General features: G+C 39.2%; 1 protein-coding gene across 1 annotated transcript in view; it reads right to left on the reverse strand.

Annotated features, from left to right (window-relative positions):
• The window catches only part of LOC148036971 (bifunctional TH2 protein, mitochondrial-like), a 49,467-nt gene extending 39,049 nt beyond the window's left edge, over window positions 1-10,418 (reverse strand). Inside the window, exon 1 of the mRNA XM_087675925.1 lies at window positions 9,849-10,418. Within this exon, the coding sequence (XP_087532051.1) occupies window positions 9,849-10,243 (395 nt within the window). The 5' untranslated portion in view covers window positions 10,244-10,418. The remainder of the gene's footprint in view (window positions 1-9,848) is intronic.
• Window positions 10,419-21,294: the final 10,876 nt, after the last annotated feature.

Genomic DNA, 21,294 nt, shown 5'->3' on the forward strand with positions numbered 1-21,294 from the left:
TTTTGCTGCAGTACTCAACTAAATACAATTTCAGCACTGCTTCTATTTTTCAATCACGTACCATGGGTCCACCAATTCGAGGGAATTTATAGTATCTGGTGATGGAACCATGAGAGCAGCCTTCCTTCTCAAATAGGGTGGTAAATAACCTAGTTAAGCACTTAATTACAACAATTAACAAATCCACAAAACTGAAATGCACACTTTACAATCTTGGATATTGGATGACCTGTTGGCCCCAAAACTGGTGCCCCTTGCGGTATTTCTTTGACTTGTATTGCAAATGGATGGAGTACAGCTAAGATCCTTTGGCCTCCTCTGCTAATTCAAGTGCGTATTGTTGTCAAAACTGACCAACAAGACTCCGAATCAATTTGCCCCTTGGTTTGCTGGAGAATTGGCCTTCACCTTGCTCTTTGAAAAACAAATTAAGTCCCAAATTTGATATTGGTTAGTTAGCCTCTTGAATCTCCTTGAGATTCCACAATTTAAGTTGTTGGAATTTAAGTCATACGCCATCAATTCTAAGCACACATCCCGAGGCGGTTGTGAAAACCCTACTTTTTGTTGTAAATTAGGGTCTACAACAAAGATTGACTGAAATCTCTTCCTCTTACAACTCAAACTACTGGAAAATGCTGAGATAACTTGACAAATGGTTAGGAGATAAGAGAGAATATTGTAGAGAGAGAAATTTCAAAGTTCCATCGCGAGACACATTGAAAATCTACTGCTGCCCTGCTCAAACGGTCATGGAAGTTGTCAGCTACAGCTTAGGACCACCAGAACGACTGTTGTCCCCTCTTATATGCCGTCACCTGCACCAAGACCTTGGATTGCTGTCACTTGCTCCTAAAGAGCTCCAAATTGCTGTCACATGCTATAGGACTGATCTCTGGTAACTCCAAATCACATCAGTAGCCTCTTCTTGCTCTTTAACAGCCTCCTTCTTTCTTAGAATGGCTGGAATAGACTTCCACTAGCCCCTAAAAATGTCTTACCCACTTATATGGGCAAGTTTTGCCAAGTGGCAGCCTTCTAATCCCATTTTCCAATCTTATCCAACTTTTTAAATTAATTTTTAAAATATCAATTCTAAAATCCACAAAATTGAAATGCACACTTTACCATACAATCTTGGATATTGGACAGCCTGTTGGCCCCAACACTGCATCCCTTCTCGTATTTCTTTAACTTCTATTACAAATGGATGGAGTACAACTAAGATCCTCTAACCTCATTTGCTAATCCAAGCAGCTCTTACTATCAAGACTAACCAGCAAGTCTCCAAATCAAGTTTGCCCTTGGTTTGCTTGGGAATTGGCCTTCACCCTGCTCCTTGAAAAAAAAATTAAGTCCCAAATTTGATATTGGCTAGTTGGCCTCTTGAATCTCCATGAAATTCCTCAATTTAAGCTATTGGAATTCAAGTCCTAAGTCCTCAATACTGAGCACGCATCCCAAGGCCGTTGTGAATACCCTAATTTTTGCTGTAAATTAGGGTCTACAACAAAGATTGACTGAAATCTTTTTCTCTGACAACTCAAACTACTAAAAAATGCTGAGATAACTTGACAAATGGCTAGGGGATGAGAGAGAATATTGTAGAGAGAGAAACATTTACAAGCTACTATTGCCCTGCTCAAACGGTCATGGAAGCTGTTAACTACAGCTTAGCACCACCAGAACGACTATTAATCCCTTTTGTATCTTGTTGACTACACTAGAATAACCTTGTGTTGCTGTCACTTGCTCCTAGAGGGCCCCAAACTGCTGTCACATGCTGTAGGACTAATCCCTGGTAACTCTAAATCACATCAGTAACATTTTCTTGCTCTTTAATAGTCTCCTTCTCACTCACAATGGATGGAATAGACTTCCACCAACCCCTAAAAACGTTTTATCCACTTGTATGGGCAAGTTTTGCTAAGTGGCAGCCTTCTAATCCCATTTTTCAATATTATCCAGCTTTTTAAATTAATTTTTAAAATATCAAATCCAAAATCCACAAAACTAAAATGCACACTTTAGATATTGGACAACCTATTGGCCCCAAAATTGGGGCCCCTTGTGGTATTTCTTTAACTTTTATTGCAAATGGATGGAGTACAACTAAGATCCTCCGACCTCATCCGCTAATTCAAGTGTCTCTTACTATCAAGACTAACCAGTAAGCCTTCAAACCAATTTGCCCCTTGGTTTGCTTGGGGATTGGCCTTCACCTTGCTCCTTGAAAGACAAATTCAGCCCAAAATCTAATAATGGCTAGCTGGCCTTTTGAATCTCCGTGAAATTCCTCAATTTCAGCTCTTGAAATTCAAGTCCTAGACCCTCAATTCTGAGTACCCATCTCGAAACGATTGTGAAAACCCTAATTTCTGCTGTAAATTAGGGTTTACAACAAAGATTAACTTAAATTTTGAGATGCTTTAATCTTGGTGATAACATTTGATTAAATTATTAATCAAATGTGCAAGATTTTTTAGCACATGTGATACACATGGCCGTTATTTCATGGTAATAGGCCAAGGACCCCAAGGATGCTATGGGTGTCAAAGGCAAAAGTTGTAATAAGTTATGCCTGACAGATACTGGGTAGTATCCAATGTTAGATTTGGGCTTAGACCAATTTATTGGCCACCAATGTCAATGATGTATGATTCAAGACTAGACATAAATTAATTAATTAATGTCAGTCTCAGGATCAACAGCTGCTCAAGGATACTTGGAAGACAAATTGGCTTAGCCAATTTAATTATTGGCCAATGAAATTGATTTTGCGAACAGTAGAATAATTATTAAGTTAATTTTCAGAAGTAATATTTTAAAATGTAATTTAATAAAATAGCTAATACTGAAAAGTGGGATTAGAAGGCTATCACTTGGTAAAACTTGTCCATACAAGTGGAAAAAAAGTTTTTAGGGGCTGGTGGAAGTCTATTCGAGCCATTGTGAGAGAGAAGGAGGTTGTTAAAGAGCAAGAAGAGACTGCTGAGGTGATTTGGAGTCACCAAGGATCAGTCCTACAGCATGTGACAACAATTTGGAGCCCTTCAGGAGCAAGTGATAGCAACCCAAGATCCTTCTGGTGTAGTCTCGAAATGGGACTCTGAAATTTCTCTCTCTACAACATTATCTCTCATCCCCTAGCCATCTCTCAAGTTATCTTAGCATTTTCCAATAGTTTGAGCCATCAAAGGAATAAATTTCAGTCAATCTCTACTATAAACTCTAATTTAGAGCAAAAATTATGGTTTTAATAACCGCCTCGAGATACGTGCTCAAAATTGAGAGCTTAGGATTTGAATTCCAATAACTGAAATTGAGAAAATTTCAGGGAGAATCAAGAGACCAACCAACCAATATCAGATTTGGGGCTGAATTTGTCTTTCAAGGAGCAAGGTGAAGGACGATCCCCGAGGGAACCTATGGGCAAATTGGTTTGAAGGCTTGCTGGTCAGTTTGTTTTGACAAGAAGAGGCGCTTGGATTAGCAAAGGAGATCAAATACTCTATCCATTTGCAATAAAAGTTAAAGAAATACCACAAGGGGCACCAGTTTTGAAAACAAGCTGTCCAATGTCCAAGGTTGTATGGTAAAGTATGCATTTCAATTTTTGTTAATTGCTGTAATTAGTGCTTAATCAGGTCATTTACTAGTCTATCTAAGAAGGAAGGCTAGTTTCATGCCAATGTTGTAACTGTGATGCCTTATGGAAATTCCAGTGCAATATGCTTTTGGTTTGGCACTACACAATGCAATCAAGGATATTGTAGGGATTTGAAGAAAAAGGTCTATCACAGGGTCGTGAAATTTTGGGATACGCTAATCTCGCCGATAACATTTGATTAAGATAAAACATAAGGTTGTTTAGCATATATGATGTACATTGCAATTATTTCATGGTAACAAGCCAAGGACCTTGAGGACATAGCAGGTGTCAAAAAATAGTTGTAATGAGTTATGCCTGATATGTATTAGATAGTATCCGATGTTAGATTTGGACCTAGACCATTTTATTGACCACTAATGTCAATAGTGACATTAGATATTAGGTATTAATTAATTAATTAATTAATATCAATCTAAGGGTCAATAATTGCTCAAGGATACTTGGGAGACAGTGGCCTAGTCAATTTAATTATTGGTTGGTGAAATTAATTTTTTGAGCAGTAGAATAATTATTAAATTAGTTTTTTAAATTAATTTTAAAAATTAATTTAATAAGCTGGATAATACTGAAAAATGGGATTAGAAATTGCCACTTGACAAAACTTACCCATGCAAGTAAAAAAAACGTTTTTAGGGACTGGTGAAGTCTATTCAAGCCATTGTAACAAAGAAAGAGGCTGTTAGAGAATATACAGAGACTACTAATGTGATCTGGAGTCATCATACTAGACATCAATCCTACAACATGTAAAAGCACTTTGAAGTCCTCCAGGTGCAAGTGACAGCAGCCCAAGGTCATTCTGGTGCAAGTGACAGCATACAAAAGGTAGCAATAGTCTTTCTAGTGGTCCTGAGTTGTAAGTGACAGCTTCCATGGCTGTTTCAACAAGGCAGCAATAGCTTTTCGGCATTTCTCGCGATGAAACTTTGAAATTTTTCTCTCTACAACATTCTCTCTCATCCCCCAACTATCTTTCAAGCATTTTTCAAAAGTTTTGAGCTCTCATCCCCCAGTCAATCTCTACTGTATTCCCTAATTTATAGCAAAAATTAGAGTTTTAACAAATGCCTCTGGATACATGCTCAAAATTGAGGGTCTAGGACTTAAATTCCAACATCTGAAATTAAGGGATTTCAAGGAGATTCAAGAGGCCAGCCAGCCGATAGGGTCTATCTTTGACTACATAGCTACCATCAAATGCTCATTCACTAAAGCATCATGTAAAGCAATAGATTCCTCATTGCATGCAGTAGCTACAAATGCTTGCATAACAAAGTTACCCTATGCATAGTGAGTGGTTGCTCTAGTTTTGCTAGGGAGTGAAACAGACTATTTGTTGTTGTACAATGTATCCAACAGCCATCTAGGGACAGTTTTTGAAACTAGCCTTCCTTCTCAGATAGGGTGGTAAATAAACCTAATTAAGCACTTAATTATAGAAATTAACAAATTCACAAAACTGAAATGCACACTTTACTATACAATCTTGGACATTGGACAGTTTGTTGGTCCCAAAACTGATACCCCATTGCAGTATTTCTTTAACTTTAGTTGTAAATGGATGGAATATAACTGAGATTCTCTGAGCTTTTCTGCTAATCCAAGTGCCTCTTGCTGTCAAAACTGACCAGCAAGCCTCCAAACCAATTTATGTGACTTGCTTCTTGGCAAGCGTGCTATAGACACAAAGTGGATTTACAAATTAAAACACAAATCTAATGGTAGCATTGCACCTAGGGCATGGTATGAAAAAATGCATTCACATTTGATTATCCTTGGCTTCAATAATTCACACACTGAAAGCACCCTTTATGTCCGCAAAGATGGGGATAATCTCTTCATTCTCATCCTTTATGTGGATGATATGTTGTTGACTGGACCTCATGAGACACATATCTTAGCCTTAAAAGCTGAATTGCAGCATACTTTTGATGTCACAAAAATTAGCCACTTGCACTACTATCTTTGCATACAATTTATTGCAGTTGATGGGGGCATTATTTTTGCAACACTCTTAAGCACAGTGGGCAGCTCCTTGGCTGTCCATTTTGATTGGATGTGCATCAATTGGATGCGAAGACTGCTTTTCTAAATAGTGATATTCATGAGGAGGTTAATGTCACACAATCTCCTAGCTTTATTCAAAAAGGCTAAGAGAGCAAAGTATACCGATTGCATAAGACCCTCTATTGTTTAAAGCAAGCACCTAGGGCTAGGTATGAAAAGATACATGCGTATTTGATTATTCTTTGCTTCAATAATTCACACACTAAAAGCACCCTTTATGTCCGCAAAGATGGGGATAACCTCTTCATTCTCATTCTTTATGTGGATGATATGTTGTTGACTGGATATCATGAGACACATATCTTGGCCTTAAAAGCTGAATTGCAACATGCTTTTGATGTCACAAATCTTGGCCACTTGCACTACTATCTTGGCATACAATTTATTGTAGTTGATGGGGGCAATATTTTTGCAACACTCTTAAGTACAGTGGGCAACTCCTTGCACATTTTCAGATTCAAGACTACAAGCCTATCTCTATTCTAGTTGAGACGGGCCACAGGTTTACACTTGAGCATACACAAGATCCATTCGATGCTTCTCTTTATCAGCAAGTTGTTGGCTGTCTATTGTATTTGCATAATACACAACCGAATATTCAATTTGGGGTCTCTTAGTTGGCACACTTTATGCACAGCCCTGGTACTACACATTTGGCAAGAAATCAAATGTGTATTTCGCTATCTTAAAGGCACTCAAACATTAGGCCTTTTCTATCCTCAAGACACTTCTCTTTGCTTGCATGCATTCATAGATAATGATTGAGATGGTTGTTTTGACACACGGGCATCCACTAGTGCTAATTGTTTCCTGCTTCTTGATTCATGTATTTCATGCCTAAGCAAGAAGCAGTCTTCCTGATTCATGTATTTCTTGGCTAATCAAGAAGCAGTCTATAGTGGCCACATCTAGCTTTGAGGCTGAATACAGGGCAGCATTTACAACAACATTCAAACATGTATGGCTTAGATGCCTTTTGGTTGATCTTAGCGTGGAATAGCAATCACCCACTCCTATCTATACTAACACTAAGAGTGCCATAGTAGTTGCAAGGAATCCAATTTTTTATGCTCACACTAAGCACATCGAGGTGCATTATCATTATACCAGAGAGAGACTCCATGCTGGGGAGATTCACTTAGTTTATACCCCTACACAAGACAACTTGGCAAACGTGTTTACAAAAGCTCTCTGAAAGAGAAGTTTGAAGCCTTTCGCAAGGCTCTAGGCTTGATATCATTTGGGGATTGATCTGTCTATTTCTTATATACATTCACATCATTCATTTGAGGGGTGTTTGTTACACATATCATGTTGCTCCGAAGTTCTAGTGTGAACACTTCCTCATCCACAAGCACTTTTTACCTTCTTGCTAGAGAAGGGTTTTTTCTCCGTGAGAACACCCATTCCGTGTGAACACCCATAAATAGGTGTTCACACAGAGAAAAAAGAAATGTAATCCTAGAGAGTGTATATGTTCCAAAAGCCAAACCCTAATTGGGAGGACCCATTCAACTATAAATAGACACACTACCCACCACTCAGCCTTATTTTGTCTTGTAGATAGTTGGTACTTGTCTTTGCTATGTACACCCCAACATTCAGAGGATATCTCAGTTCAAGTTGTTGTCCACCAGCTAGTGCATGCATTCAACCCTCCATTTGCTGTTGGCAACCATTTCCAACCAGTCTACAATGCCTAACGTCTTTTCTAGGCTGTGTTTTGCTGTTGTCCATCACCTATCACCTACATTTGACCACTATCATCTACTATCACCTGCTACTTGCATCAACATTTACTACTGCATTTACAATCTAGGCTCTTCGTATAGCTTGCCACATCAAGACAGCTATGTTTTGGTGCTACAACTATCGGCTTCATCTCCCAAACTAATTCCACTATCTGTTGTCCGTCTCACTGATCTAGCCTTCTAATGCTACTAAACATAATCAGAGGCTATCTACTACGTTTTAGGATCTGTCAAAGTATGGCACTCTCCAACTCATACTCTCTGCCCCCAGTCCTAGAGACACGAGTTTGGCGGTCAATATTTCACCTTTGCATAGTCTGTTTGCTGCATTGAGCATTGATCATATATTCAACATTCATTTAGTCATTCATTCATTCATTCATTATCTTTTTTAGTGTTCACTGTGTTAGCCTACATTATTTAGTCTGTCAATCTGTCGTCTCCTAGTTGTGAGCCCTAGTAAGAGTCTAGTGGGAACATTGGAACTCTAATTGTGTCTTCATTCATTTTAGTGTGCATTTCCAATGTTTGTTGGGCATTCATAGCCTGTGCTGCCTTGTCAAATGCTCTCCAACCTTAGACTACTGTGATTTACCTTGGACCTGCCAAGTCATCATTTTTTGCTGCATTAAATGCAGTCAGACCTGCACTTATTGCCATCAGCCAGGTTTTGCATGTCAGACTAGTCAGCAGTCAGCTACTTTTTTTGTCTTTTTTGCTATTTATAGCAGTCAATAAAGCGGGGCAAATCATCATCTTCCGTCTTCTATAGGTGCTCCAACGGTTTGCAGCAGTCTCCTCTGTCTCTGTCGAGGATTGCAAGCTGCACACTCTGTCATTGTCACCATCACCATCACCGTCTCCATCACTATCACAAGTCTTGTCATCATTTTTCAGCCTGATCCAGTGCCCGCACTAGCACTTTGGGTTGCGTGCAAGGACTGATCGGTCCATTCTTGTAAACAGCATTCATTTCAGATTCAGTGCAAACTTCTCTTCCCTTCCTGCTATTTATAGCACTCACAAGGGCTCGGCAAATCATCATTTTCTATCTTCTATAGGTACTCCAATAGTTTGCAGCAGTCTTCTTCATCTCTGTCGAGGACTGCAGGCTGCACACTCTCCGTTACCGTCACCATCACAAGTGCTATCATCATTATTCAGCCTGATCTGGTGCCACTGCCCTCACTAACGCTTTGGGCTATGTGCAAGGACTGATTAGTTCACTCTTGTATTTAGCATTCATTTCAAATTCTATGCAAACGTCTCTTCCCTTCCTATCATCGCCCTTGTGAGGACACAGAGTTTCAAGGCAAAGAGGAGACCACATTGTTGCTGAAAACTCAAATTTCAGCCTACTATTTGCTGCTTCAAACACATTTTTTCTGCAATGGACAGGTGCTTTCGACAAAGGTAGGATATCCACAACTCTCTTCTTGTAGATGTCACTAATTTTCCCTTCGTTCTCCATTTGGGCCTCTCCAACAGCAAAACGCAGCAGCCTGTGTGTTTGCAAATTACATGAAGATGTCTTATCACTAGTTCCAAGGCTTTGATGACTCAGACAAGAAAGTGAAAGGCTACCCAAAAACACAACCTACCTACTTAAGTGACTAAAATCAAATCCTCCATGTGATGGTCCATCTCAATAATTGACTTCCTCTGCTGCTGAATCAAACATTTGTCGATCTCCTTTCACATCTCAAAGAATTGGTTGAGTTCATATTGTCCAACCCCATATCCCATATAAATCTGACTAACTTATAAGCCTATCTATGTTGGATCCTCCAGAAAGTCTTGGCGTGACACTAGAAGGTTGCAAGCAAATAACCTTCATTTCAATAGTTGTAAGTAACAACGCCACTATGAAGAATCATGCTTGTTTGTTTAGCTCCACTGTAGAGGCAATGCAATGCCAGCCCAACCAAAAAGGCATTTCTTAATCTATGTGAAAAAGCAGATACTTCCCAGATCACAAGAGCAAGCCATTTCTTTTTGCTGAGAACATTGTCGTTATCTTATCCCTTGCTTGTCTGCAGAAGTCAAAAATGGAAGTTTTGAAACGGCTAAGCCAGTTCATTTGGTGTTTCAGTCCTCCAAAAAGGTCATGTGGTCTTCAATCTCTCGTTTGCTGTGTCTATGTTACACTCGCAGGATAGATTATGGCATTTGAGGATCTAGTGAAATCATCCAATCTTAGTGAAATCTTTCCAGGCGTTTGCGCTTGATAATGATTTTTAAAAAAATAAGCTGCCATTTCCCTTTTTTCCTTGCCACAAATGATTGATCAAGGTAAGACCGCGGCATCTGACAGGCGCCGTAGTTTTCAAGGAAGAAACAAAGAACAAGGTACTCACGCCTCGGCAAAGACTTTGAGAAAGAAGGCGTCTTGAGCGATGTAATGGCGGAAGGACTCGATCTTGAGCACGCCTGCGGCAAGCGACACCACGAAAGGATGGTAGAGAGCGAGCATGGCCTGCTTCCGGCTGCTCCGCCAAAGCGCAGCGGCCAAGCCTTCGCTGGACTCCATGGAGGCGGAAGCCTGCAGAGATTTGTGTAGGCCTCTGCGACTGACCTGCTGCTGCAAGTTCAGATGATGATGATGATGATGGCGGACGGAAGCTCTCGCGGGCAGAAGAGAGGAGTTTCTACTCGGCTTGCTAGCGTGTGCTTGAAAGGTGGCGGCGAGAGGGCCTTGGACGAGTGACCTCCTTCCCAGCCTGCTCATCATCGTCATCGTCATAGCGTCCATCTATTGATCCATCTACATGTGCAGCGCTGTCATCCATGGCACGCGCATCCAATGATGGAAATTTGTCATCGTTGAGGTGCCATTGATCCATTGATGGAAAAGTGACATCGTTTGCACCTTAATTATGACAATTTTAGAGGCCCTTCCCACTTGGCACCTAAAGGGGCTTGCTATCGGTACTTTAGTCTAGAAAGTGTCTAGCAGCACGAGGAGTATCTCGACATTGAGAGCCAACAAAAAACCAAAAAAAAAAGGCTCATCTTTTTTTGTTGATTCGGCACTTCATGATAGGTTCGATGTTGTTGGCATTGCTAATAATGCTAGCCCATGTTTTCCACACACTCCAAGAAAGAAAATGGCCTTGACAAGCACCTTACAATAACATGATTATTGTAGCAATTATAGCATTCTATTGGTGATACAAACGTTGGGTGTGAAGGGGCTCTTGGAAGGTTTAATCATGCTTCAAACAAGGTGGACCGAGTGGCCCATTTTTAGGCTTCTCAATTTTAGAGCTCATTTCGTTAGTTCACCTTTTTCCCTAGACTTTCTTATTCTTTATAAAGTAAAAACTTGAGAGAGTGCTTGCTTTTTGGAATTAAAGTAGTGTTAAAAGCTCTTCTTGGAAACAAAAAAGCAATGCTCCAATGCCCATAGGGCGTACTTGTTTCCTTGTTAGTGATGAAAGGGGCGTACAAACCCTTTTCATAATAGTCAATGAATCCTTCCCTTTCTTTTGATTAGCCAATTACTTCCTCCAAATAGTGGTAGCCATTTGGGGGAGGATCTATTACTCTTTTGGGGGCCAATAGCTCATTAGTCCATGCGAGGACTCGCATGTTGGTCTCCTTTTCATGGTGACACAAAGTGCACTTTGCCTGGAAATGGCAGAAAACTACATGAAGACATACTTCAAGTGATAGTACCAAAGTGTTATAAAGCCAATAAGGTCAAATATAAAATAGACTAAAAGGGCCAATCATGACAATGGGCCTAGCAATGTTACACTTTTTAGGCAATATTGAGGGCCAAATTTGCTACAACATTGAATGCCTCATAATAGTACAACTTCTATGGTGAAATGGCTTACAACACACACCATGTGGCTCCTCGTCCCTTGTGCAAAATCACAATTTCAAAGTATGTTTTACTATTGTTCTAAGAAAGAACCATTGAAGGTCTTTTGCATAAGCTCTCCTATGGCTAAAATTTTTACCTTATGTGATTAGAGTGATCAACAAGGCCAAATTTTGTTTTGTGAATTCGCATTCACCTTCTATGTATGCAAAGGCTATCTAATTTTGCTATGAGTAGTGAGACTAAGGCACAAACATTTAGTTGTCATCCCATTAACCATGTTGCCCTTATTTGGGTTTGAAGGCACACTTTGGATAACACTCCAGTAGCCATATTACCCGTTTGTGTTTGAAGGTGCCATCTACATAAGATCCATATGGACATGGACTAAATTCCAAGCACACATTGCACATCTCTCTCTCTCTCTCTCTCTCTCTCTCTCTCTCTCTCTCTCTCTCTCTCTCTCTCTCTCTCTCTCTCTCTCTCATGGACATGCTTTGAGGGATATGGTTGAATGGTATGAATTGTTTCCCCGATACTGAAGGATACACGTGCTACTCAACTAGTGGAGGTTCCAGTGTGGTAGACTATGCAATGGTACACATGAATGATTTATGCATGATTAGAGAGTTCTGGTTAGGTGAAAAACATCTAGAATCGGATCATATAGCTTTGGGCTTGACACTTGATATTTGCCACCAAGTAGAACATGCAGGGGACATAGTAGGTACTGGTGCATTCCGTACTGATGTAGACAAGAAACAAGCATGTGCTGGTCACCTGGATAGTATTATGAGCAATCTTACTAGGAGCACATGGGTTGATTTGAGAGATGCAATGTTAAATAAGGCTATAGAGGTTTTTGGAAAACTAAAGAGCAGTCACAAAAATGTCAAAGGATTGCCATGCAAGAAATGGTTTGATGGTGAATGTAAGGCTGCACATAGAAAGCTAAAAATCCTCCCTAAGGGACAAGAACAAAGGGAGGTGGAAAAACGATATAATGCTCTCACACGTAAAAAGTGACGACGATATGTAGTGGTGAAAGAAAGTGAAGATGCTAGGGAGTTTGAGAAATGTCCAAGGCAAGCATGGAGAAAATTGCAAACCAAACGGTCAAGTGTTATGGGGGATTTTACAGATGTTGACATGCTACCGTATGTAACAGAACTTTACATGCATAAAGGGGTACATCCCATCAAATGTGATGTACATACACAGCCATTTAGTACTCTGTTCACTTTAGAAACTTTGGAGGCAACCCTCAACAAGATGGCTAATGGAAAAGCATGTGATACTTTGCAATTGAATGCGAAGAATGCGAGGATGTTGAAATGGACGACAAAGGAGACGAGACTGTCTATGTTGCATGTGATACATCATGCTTTTGCATATGGTTTTCCCCAAGAATGGCAGGAGAATTGGACACAACCGTTGTATAAGGGAGGAGATCGCAATTTGCTCACAAAGTACCGCACGATTATGGTCAGTTCAACCATGGCAAAGCTATTCAGCACTATCTTGGAAATGCAATTGAGTAAATGGGCAGAAAGTAATAAAAAACAAGCTTATGGACAAGCAGGTTTTCACCCTGGTCATAACACCATACACCATTTGGTTACTTTACATGTGCTTATGGATGGGAGTCAGCTTGAGGGAGCAACCTTGTATTGTTGTTTTGTGGATTTTAAGAAGTCTTTTGACACCATACCAAGGATTGGCTTATGGCAACGAATGCAAGAATTAAGGGTCCCAAATGATCTATGCATGGGAATTTATAGGATATATCAACGAGTGGTGTGCCGCCTCAAAGGTTGCAACGTGCTGTCACAAGTATTTGAGAGTAATATGGGAGTCAAACAAGGTTGCCCACTCTCCCCTACATTATTTGGTTTACGCATTGATAAGATAGAGGAAATACTTCTCATGGCTATGAATGAAGAGGAAGCCAAAAGCCCGCATATTGGTATGTTTGCCATCTTGCTCCTGCTTTATGTAGATGATATGGTCTTCTCTGCATATACTAGGGATGCAGTAGTTCATGGGGATTCTTGAACAGTTTTGTCAAGATAGTGGTTTGATGATGAACGTAACAAAAACAAAGCTAATGGTTGTGCGCACCAAGCAATCAAAGACCCCACCAAAAGTACACTATGTGGGACAGTCTATCGAGGTAATATCTACTTTCAAATACTTGGGGATTGAGATACTTGCAAACCACAGATGGCATACATGTGTGGAGCGGCGATTAGCGGCAGGGAAAAGAAAGTATTATCACTTTGAAAACGATTGTAGCCGTACAGATACTAAATGTTGGAAAATACGCTGTATGATTTTTGATGCATATGTTCTACAGACAATATTATATGGAATGGAAGTGTCGGGAGGGAGCATCTCCTCATTTGCATGGAATGACATTGAGAAGTTGCAGAAAGCTTTTATTCGTAGACATTTGGGCATCAAAAGCACCACACCATATGTACTTATGCTTTTGGAAACTAGCCGTCGGCCAATTGAGGTACATGCTATGATTCGAGAATTGAGATATGCCACCTGAGTACGTCAAATGGATGACAATAGGCTCCTCAAACGGCCATGGAATGCTAGCAAACGCCTACAGAAAACATGGAAAAGTAAAGTGCTTTCAACAAAATGGGTGCTGGATATGCGAAAATGGTTTAAAGGGTGGGGAGTGGATAGATATCTAGATATGGCATCCAAATATATATGCATGGACACATTTCAATTAGACCTCTTACAAGCGTACCAAGCAAAACATCAAAGCAAGGGAGCAAATGGCAAACTTGCTTATTACAGTATGCATATCTATCCTTCATGTTGGGAATCCTACATGCAGGCAAAGACACACACACAGCCATACATAGCCAATCTGCTCTCATTGGTATTTAGACGGAGTATTGCACGACTTCGAACTCGATCACACACTTTATTGATCGAGACATGTGCATGGAGTGGACAAGCAAGAGAGACAAGGTTATGCAAGCTGTGTGGACTATAGAGTATAGAATCAGAGGAGTACATGATTATGACATGCCCAGCATATGCACATATATGGGCTGGCTTTGATATCCCTTTATAGGGGCCACTTCACCAATTTTTGACTACTACTCCTGTATTGAAGTTAGGTGCTCTCATCACCCGCATGTTGTGCTTTTGGGAGTACCACGCTGCATAGATCGTTCTTTTGCCGTAGCTACCCTTTCCTACCACGAGGGAGGAGAATCATTGTATATGTGGAAAGGTCCGATGGGTCATAAATTGGCCTTCCCTGGACGATAATAAACTACTCTACTCTCTCTTCCAAATATACATTCTCATGTGCAAAGTGACATCTCACACAGTTGCCACATTAATAATTTTGGGAAAGCTAGATTGCAAAACTTGACAAGTAAGTTGAAAGGAGATAGCCTTCTAATATATCTCCCTCTCGTGCTTATTATAACCCAAATCCATGGGGACCAATGCTAAAACTTGGTGTGGAAATCCTAACCTAAAGCAATACCATCTTCAACTCAATGAACTCGTGATGTTGGAAAAGTTAAAACCACTCGGCATGCATGACACTATAACCTTTTAAACCCATTTAACATAGATCATGCTTCAAAGCCTGCAAACACATTAATGAGAACCGTGACATGTGAGTAGATACAACTAGGCTTAGAAACGTGAACACACTTCTCAATGCTTCCACACATTTATCAACATGATTATAGTTTTCAAACTTTAAGCATTTTTTGTCCATCAGTCAAAGCTACACTAAACTACTCAACTATGACACAAAGGTAATTGGAATTGTGAATAGGGATAAATACGAAGAATTTTTGGGTGGAACACATTTTCCAATTTTAACATAAAAGTTGTCTTTTTGTAGATGCTAAGGTCACATCATAAGTGCTCACCTCAACTAGGGACTTGATTTGCTAACAATAATGAAAAAGTGTCATAACATAATTATTAGATGCGCATGATCATTACATTAATGTATGAAGGATGTTGTTACATGCTTCAAGAAAGTATAATGTTACCAAGGAATAGTATATGTTGACTACCATAATTACTCCACAAACAAAAATCCCAATGAGCAATGAAATTGCTGTCAAATATTCCACTTAATTCTTTACAAATGGAACATTGTTAGTGCTAGAGTCCATTTAGTGCACAAATAAAAGGCTTGGGAAGCACCAAGAGAAATGTTAAAGTATGTATTATTAAGCCAAAGATAATTAATACCATCTATGTACTTTAATTGTAAAAATGTCATTGGTTCTAATATGGGACCACATTTTGAAACACTTGGAAATATATGAGACTGATTGCAAATAATTATATTTGCCAATTGACAAATTGTATCTCTTGCGAACTTTAGGAATGTTAAATATCTATAAATCACATTATGAGTAATCTCCTCAACTCTTAATAGTGATGCCAATTGCATTAAGTACTTATAGACTCCATAAGGCTTAAAGTTATTTTTTCTCGACTTTGAAAAGTGGTGGCAATTTCATGGTATCCTACACTTGAGAACCTTGAGGACATCATAGTAAGTATCTAACTTATGAATATAATTTTTGAATGGTTTGGAAGCATAGACTAAATCAACTAAATGTTGTTATGTGTTGATAAAAACACAGTATTTGAGATTCTCAAAATAAAGGAGCCACCAAGGATGAAAAACTAAACCCACTCTAAGTGCAAATAGTAAAAACACACACATGCATCATTGTAATTGCATATGGGGCATAAGCGAAGAGTCACATGTCTATAATGTCTCTGGATTTGCAAAAGATAAAGAAAGAAAGGTGCCTTGGTCCACTCTCTAGACGATGTATATCTACCCCTTCAATATTAACCTTAAATGTTATTTGCATTTATTAAAAAAATATTACAAGTCTTAAAAACTTAAGCTTAGGGATAAAAGGAGATACTTCTCTATTATAAATAAAAGAGCCTCATTTGTCACTTGAGTGACCATGTGTAAATGGGTGCCCATTAGTGTGGCTGGAAGGCACATAAAACCGTGTCCTTCAAATAGGATGATGGATGTCTGTGGCCATGACTCGATAGCCTCTTTCAATGTGGCATATGTTAAGTGCTCAATCAATTTGCCACTACCTTGTGCAAAACGGCATCCTTGCAAGAGGAGACTACCTGTATAGGAGCTTTCCACACTGTCCTTAGATAAACAACCACCATGACATGATAAATAAGTGCTCTCAACCTTGTAGGAGGATGCCTATATAGGGGCCTCTCTCATATTGTCACTCTTCATTTGCCTCGTCAATGCTCCGCATACACCCTCATTGGCAACCTCATGGTCCTTCTAGCTAATCACATCTCTACGTCATAATCCTTTCATCCCAGTTTGAGTCACAAACTCACTCATTTCCTCCCCTTTACATACTCATGTGCTCAGCCTATATTCTCACAATGTTTCATACATTCACTCTTTGTTGCCTCCTCAACTATCAGTATACACCCTCATTGGGAACCTCAATCATCACTATACACATCAATTGGATGCGAGTCTTTTAGCAAAACACTATTGTTTGCAAATTTGGGGATTCTATTGGGATTAAGTTTCCGCATGCATAGCATACTTTCACGAAAGAAGATGATGTGGATCCATGGTGTGACAATTTGTATATTTACAGTGTTGCTATTGGTAGAGCGCTCATGTGAGTTGAAGAGAACATGCAATTGTATCAACACAAAACTGTACTTGGCATGTTCTCAAATTCAATTTTGTACTTCTCTTGTTGCTTATGGTCCTTGGTGGCATTTCATACTCTTTAGAGCTAACTTATGTACTCTCATTAACCTTGCTTTGTTCATCTTACCCATGCTACCTAACTCTACTTGCCTTGATTATGACACATAACTTTCTTATGGATGCTACATGTGGCATATTTGCATTGTTTAGCTTTACATACGTATTTGCTATTTCACTACAATGCAATTTAACCTTTGATATACAAATTCCTTTTTTAAAACACGTGTCGAAAAGAGTCTATTATTTATTATATATTAATCTATTATCTATTAGACTTATAATGCATGGATCTCACAAACCTAATACCAAGCCTATGTGGCAAGTATACAGAGTTTCCCAAATCTTTTTTTTTTCACGATAATATTCTCACTTGCCTCTCTCTCTCTCTCTCTCATCTATACTACACACTTCCTCTATCCCCACTGTTTCTTCCATAAGGCGAAGCCATTTTAATTGTTTACTCAATGAATTATAGTGTGACATTATTGGGCTTATGGACTTTAGGGGGGAGAGAGAGAGAGAGAGAGTGTGTGTGTGTGTGTGTACATTATGGGCTTATGGAAGCTGTGGAGGAGGAGGTCTTAGAACACCTTATCACATAGCTAATGAGAGCCTTGGATGTTGAAGGTGAAGAGGAAAGGATCATTGGGGCATTTCCCGCAACGGTAGACTTTGTACATCGACCTCACAAGTTGTTCCATGAAGTTTGGCATTAGCATGGCCTTTTGCACTAGAACACACGTCTTCCTCTCCATGGTCGCACACTCTCTCGGAGGCTCCAAAGCTAAGCTCAGCATGCTCGATAGCGCCTCCTCTCTGGTTTGGGTCCGTAGCTCCATGCAAGTGCTGCTGCTCTCAATGTTGCCACGTATCAATCTTGCTACTCGTGGCACCTTCTCAATGTTGCCGCGTAAACAACCTCCCGCCATTTATTTGAAATTCCTCCATGATTTTTCGGTGTGCTCCAACCAGCTGGCATTTAGCACGTACTGTTGGGTTAGCTTATCACTACTGCAACCATGCTAATAATGAGTATCACTAGTGCTATGGTCGAAACTAGCCTAATTACCTCTTGCCAGTCACACAGATATCAGTGTCTATGCATGTTGGCACCTTCAAGAAACCACATTGGTACCCAGCACTTGTCATCGATGATGTCCATTTGATTGTAGTGATAGTGTATGTGAGATTTTAAAGAGGATGTGTGTATGTGAAGTGGGAATACATGTGCACTTGTTAGTTTCTGTTTTGAATAAGGAGCAAACATAAGGGGCATTTGTTAGTTTCTATTTTATGGATATACGTTGGCATCATACCTTTGATATGGCTGTCAACCACCCACTCTCAAAACCGGGGCATGGAGATCAAGAGGCTGGGATGGATGGACCCAATTGTCAATGAGGTGCTTTGCAAAGCATTGGTGGACCCAAGACCATAATATGACATTCTTGATATACTACTTATATTTAGAGGCGCTATTGAGAGGAGTGGACGAGGAAGCCTTTGACAGGTCTTTCATGGCAACAAGAGGTCGATTGTTTTTGTTTATGTTATTCATACTATGATTGTGTGTTGATGCGCCAATGTGATATAAAGAACATGTAGAAGGAATGTAGGGATCGAGGGTGGCTTGCTAATGTGGCTCTAACATTTCAATTGGCAATTAAAGATAGCAAAAGAAGAGGAAGTTGAAGAAAATCATTACAATCTTCATCTCAAATAAGTTAGAAGCTAACAAACATGCCTCTATATCCAAGATATTCTCATGAAAAGTTTGTATGAATAGATCCTTTTCCACTTTTAATATCGACCTAAGTTTATTTAATTACGGATTCAAAATTAAGTATATTATCATAAACTATATTGAAAGCTAAGCATTTAGTCTATTTTAAGACTTAGTTCTCCACTATATATGTAAGTTCACTATAATTTACAATCATTGCACTTTTAGATACTACCAAGGTTAAGATAGGTAGCATCAAAGTTGCTAAAGATTATTTAAGTTAGAGAATATGTTGGCCATGAACTATAGAGATCTCTAAATTGAGGTAGAGGACATGCAATCGCCTAGACTTTCAAGCACTCTCCTTACAATAAGTAATGGATATTAGACATATCTTTAATATTTTCTTGATACAAAATGAAAATTAGTAGATCTCTATCTAATAATAAATGAGTAATGTAAATGCTAACTAACAAGTCTCTACAAAGAACTTTGATGTCCCTTAATCTTGCATGTGCAAGGTTAAATTTACATAATTAGCCTTCTTAGAAAGAGTTGATTGTTTGATAATGTTATGTTCACACACACACACACACACACACACACACACACACACACACACACACACACACACACACACACACACACACACACACACACACACACACACACACACACACACACACACACACATTTAAAGAGACATTCCCAACCCTAATATACATTCAAAAGGTATGCAAGAGCTTGTATGTTTGGTAGGTTTGGGTTTTTTAAAATGGTGCTTTTGAGAGAGTGATTTTGGAGATGGTTTTATGCATCAGTGCCATGTGTACGGTTTCTCCTCAATATTTCATTATAAATAGTTGGAAGATGAGGTCTTTTAGGTTAAGAAACAAACATTTTCATAATATCAATTATATAGAATTTTGTAGCACAGAATCTACCGAGATGCAAGCAACTTCATAATCATCGACAATGAGTGGACAATACTTTGACACTAAACAACACATTGTTGAAAAGTTTTACGATAATGAAGATAAAATATATATTCAAAGCATGAATGAATAAAGGGAAGCAACCACATAATGCTCACCAAAATGCAAAACAAGTGAGTGTAGCCTTGCGATCTTCGCAATGATGCCAACCGTGAGAAGCTAGTATATATTATGGATAGAAGAAATAAATTTATAAATCCTCTCCAACAAAATGAGGCTAATGGAATGCATGAAGCTTTAGACCTTAGCTAAGGCTTTACAGAAAACCTTAAAAGAACTTTTGGACCTCTTGAGACTCTTGAGCACCACTAAAATTTCAGCTTTTAGCTTGAACCACCTATCTTTAGGAACAAGTGGACATTGAAGTCATTCAAAAAGTTTGTGATTTCTCAAATTCCAAGTTTCATGCATGATAATTGCTTTGAGAATATTCTAGAGACTCAAAACTTGGACATCTAGCTTGCCCTTATCCCCAAATAATATTAATTTGCAGTTCACAACATCATTAAAACTAACTCTCCTCACCCATTGTTGGAGACGTTTCCACAAAGTCCTCACCTCCTTACACTCCCAAAATACATGTCTCACTGTTTCTATTTCCTTTTATGTAGAAAACACAATAAGTCGAAATAGGAAAGACCTTTCGTGTGGCCATTTTATTCATGCAAACCTTTCAGAGCATGAAGTTGAGCTTTTTTGAAGGTGTGGACCTCCAAACCCTGTTGAACATTTTAAGCCACTCTGTTTCTTGATGTGTGGAAGCCACTTTCTCTAGTACTTAGAATCTTTCAACAAACATGTCCTATCTTTTGGAAATAAATCATTCTATCTCTTGCATTTCCACAAAGGCTTGCCGGATTGCACAGTTCATAACTCGGTTATATTGCTTTCAAAAATGACTCCAGAAGAAGGCTAATCATCTCCATCATCTGATGCTCTTTTAATAAATTCAACTTCTTTATTAGATAGATAAAATTGCTCTTGGATCACAATAACTATTTGAAAGGAAAGTCTAGAGTAGTCCTAGATATTTTCCCAAAGAGACACTCTTTCCTTCATTAGGTTTTTGGCTAGTTTGGATTGTTGTGACCCAAGCTTGTTTAGAGGGTTGAAAGCATGCTTAAACAACTAGAAAGCTTGCTTTAAAGATGAGTCTCCCCTTTAGTCATGGGAACCTCTCCATGAGGCACCTTCTAATGCAAACTGCCATGCATGAACCAAATTTTTAGTACTTGAGATGGAGAATGATGATCTTTCTTCCAGAAAGGAGGGTATTATACCATGCACATCTAGATAATCCAAGATTATTTTTACTAAACTCCAACCAAGCCTTAAGAATGAAAGTCCAAGGTTGAGGAGCATGAAATATTTTGAGCATACCAAATAGCAATGAATGAGCTTTGACACTCAATTTAGGAACCTTGAGACCACCTTCTTGTTCACTACTAGTGACTTCATCCCATGA

This window comes from Lygodium microphyllum, chromosome 4 (genome assembly GCF_053477565.2).
Source record: "Lygodium microphyllum isolate KBCC chromosome 4, Lygodium_microphyllum_v1.1.10, whole genome shotgun sequence".
In the NCBI taxonomy this organism is placed as follows: domain Eukaryota; kingdom Viridiplantae; phylum Streptophyta; class Polypodiopsida; order Schizaeales; family Lygodiaceae; genus Lygodium; species Lygodium microphyllum.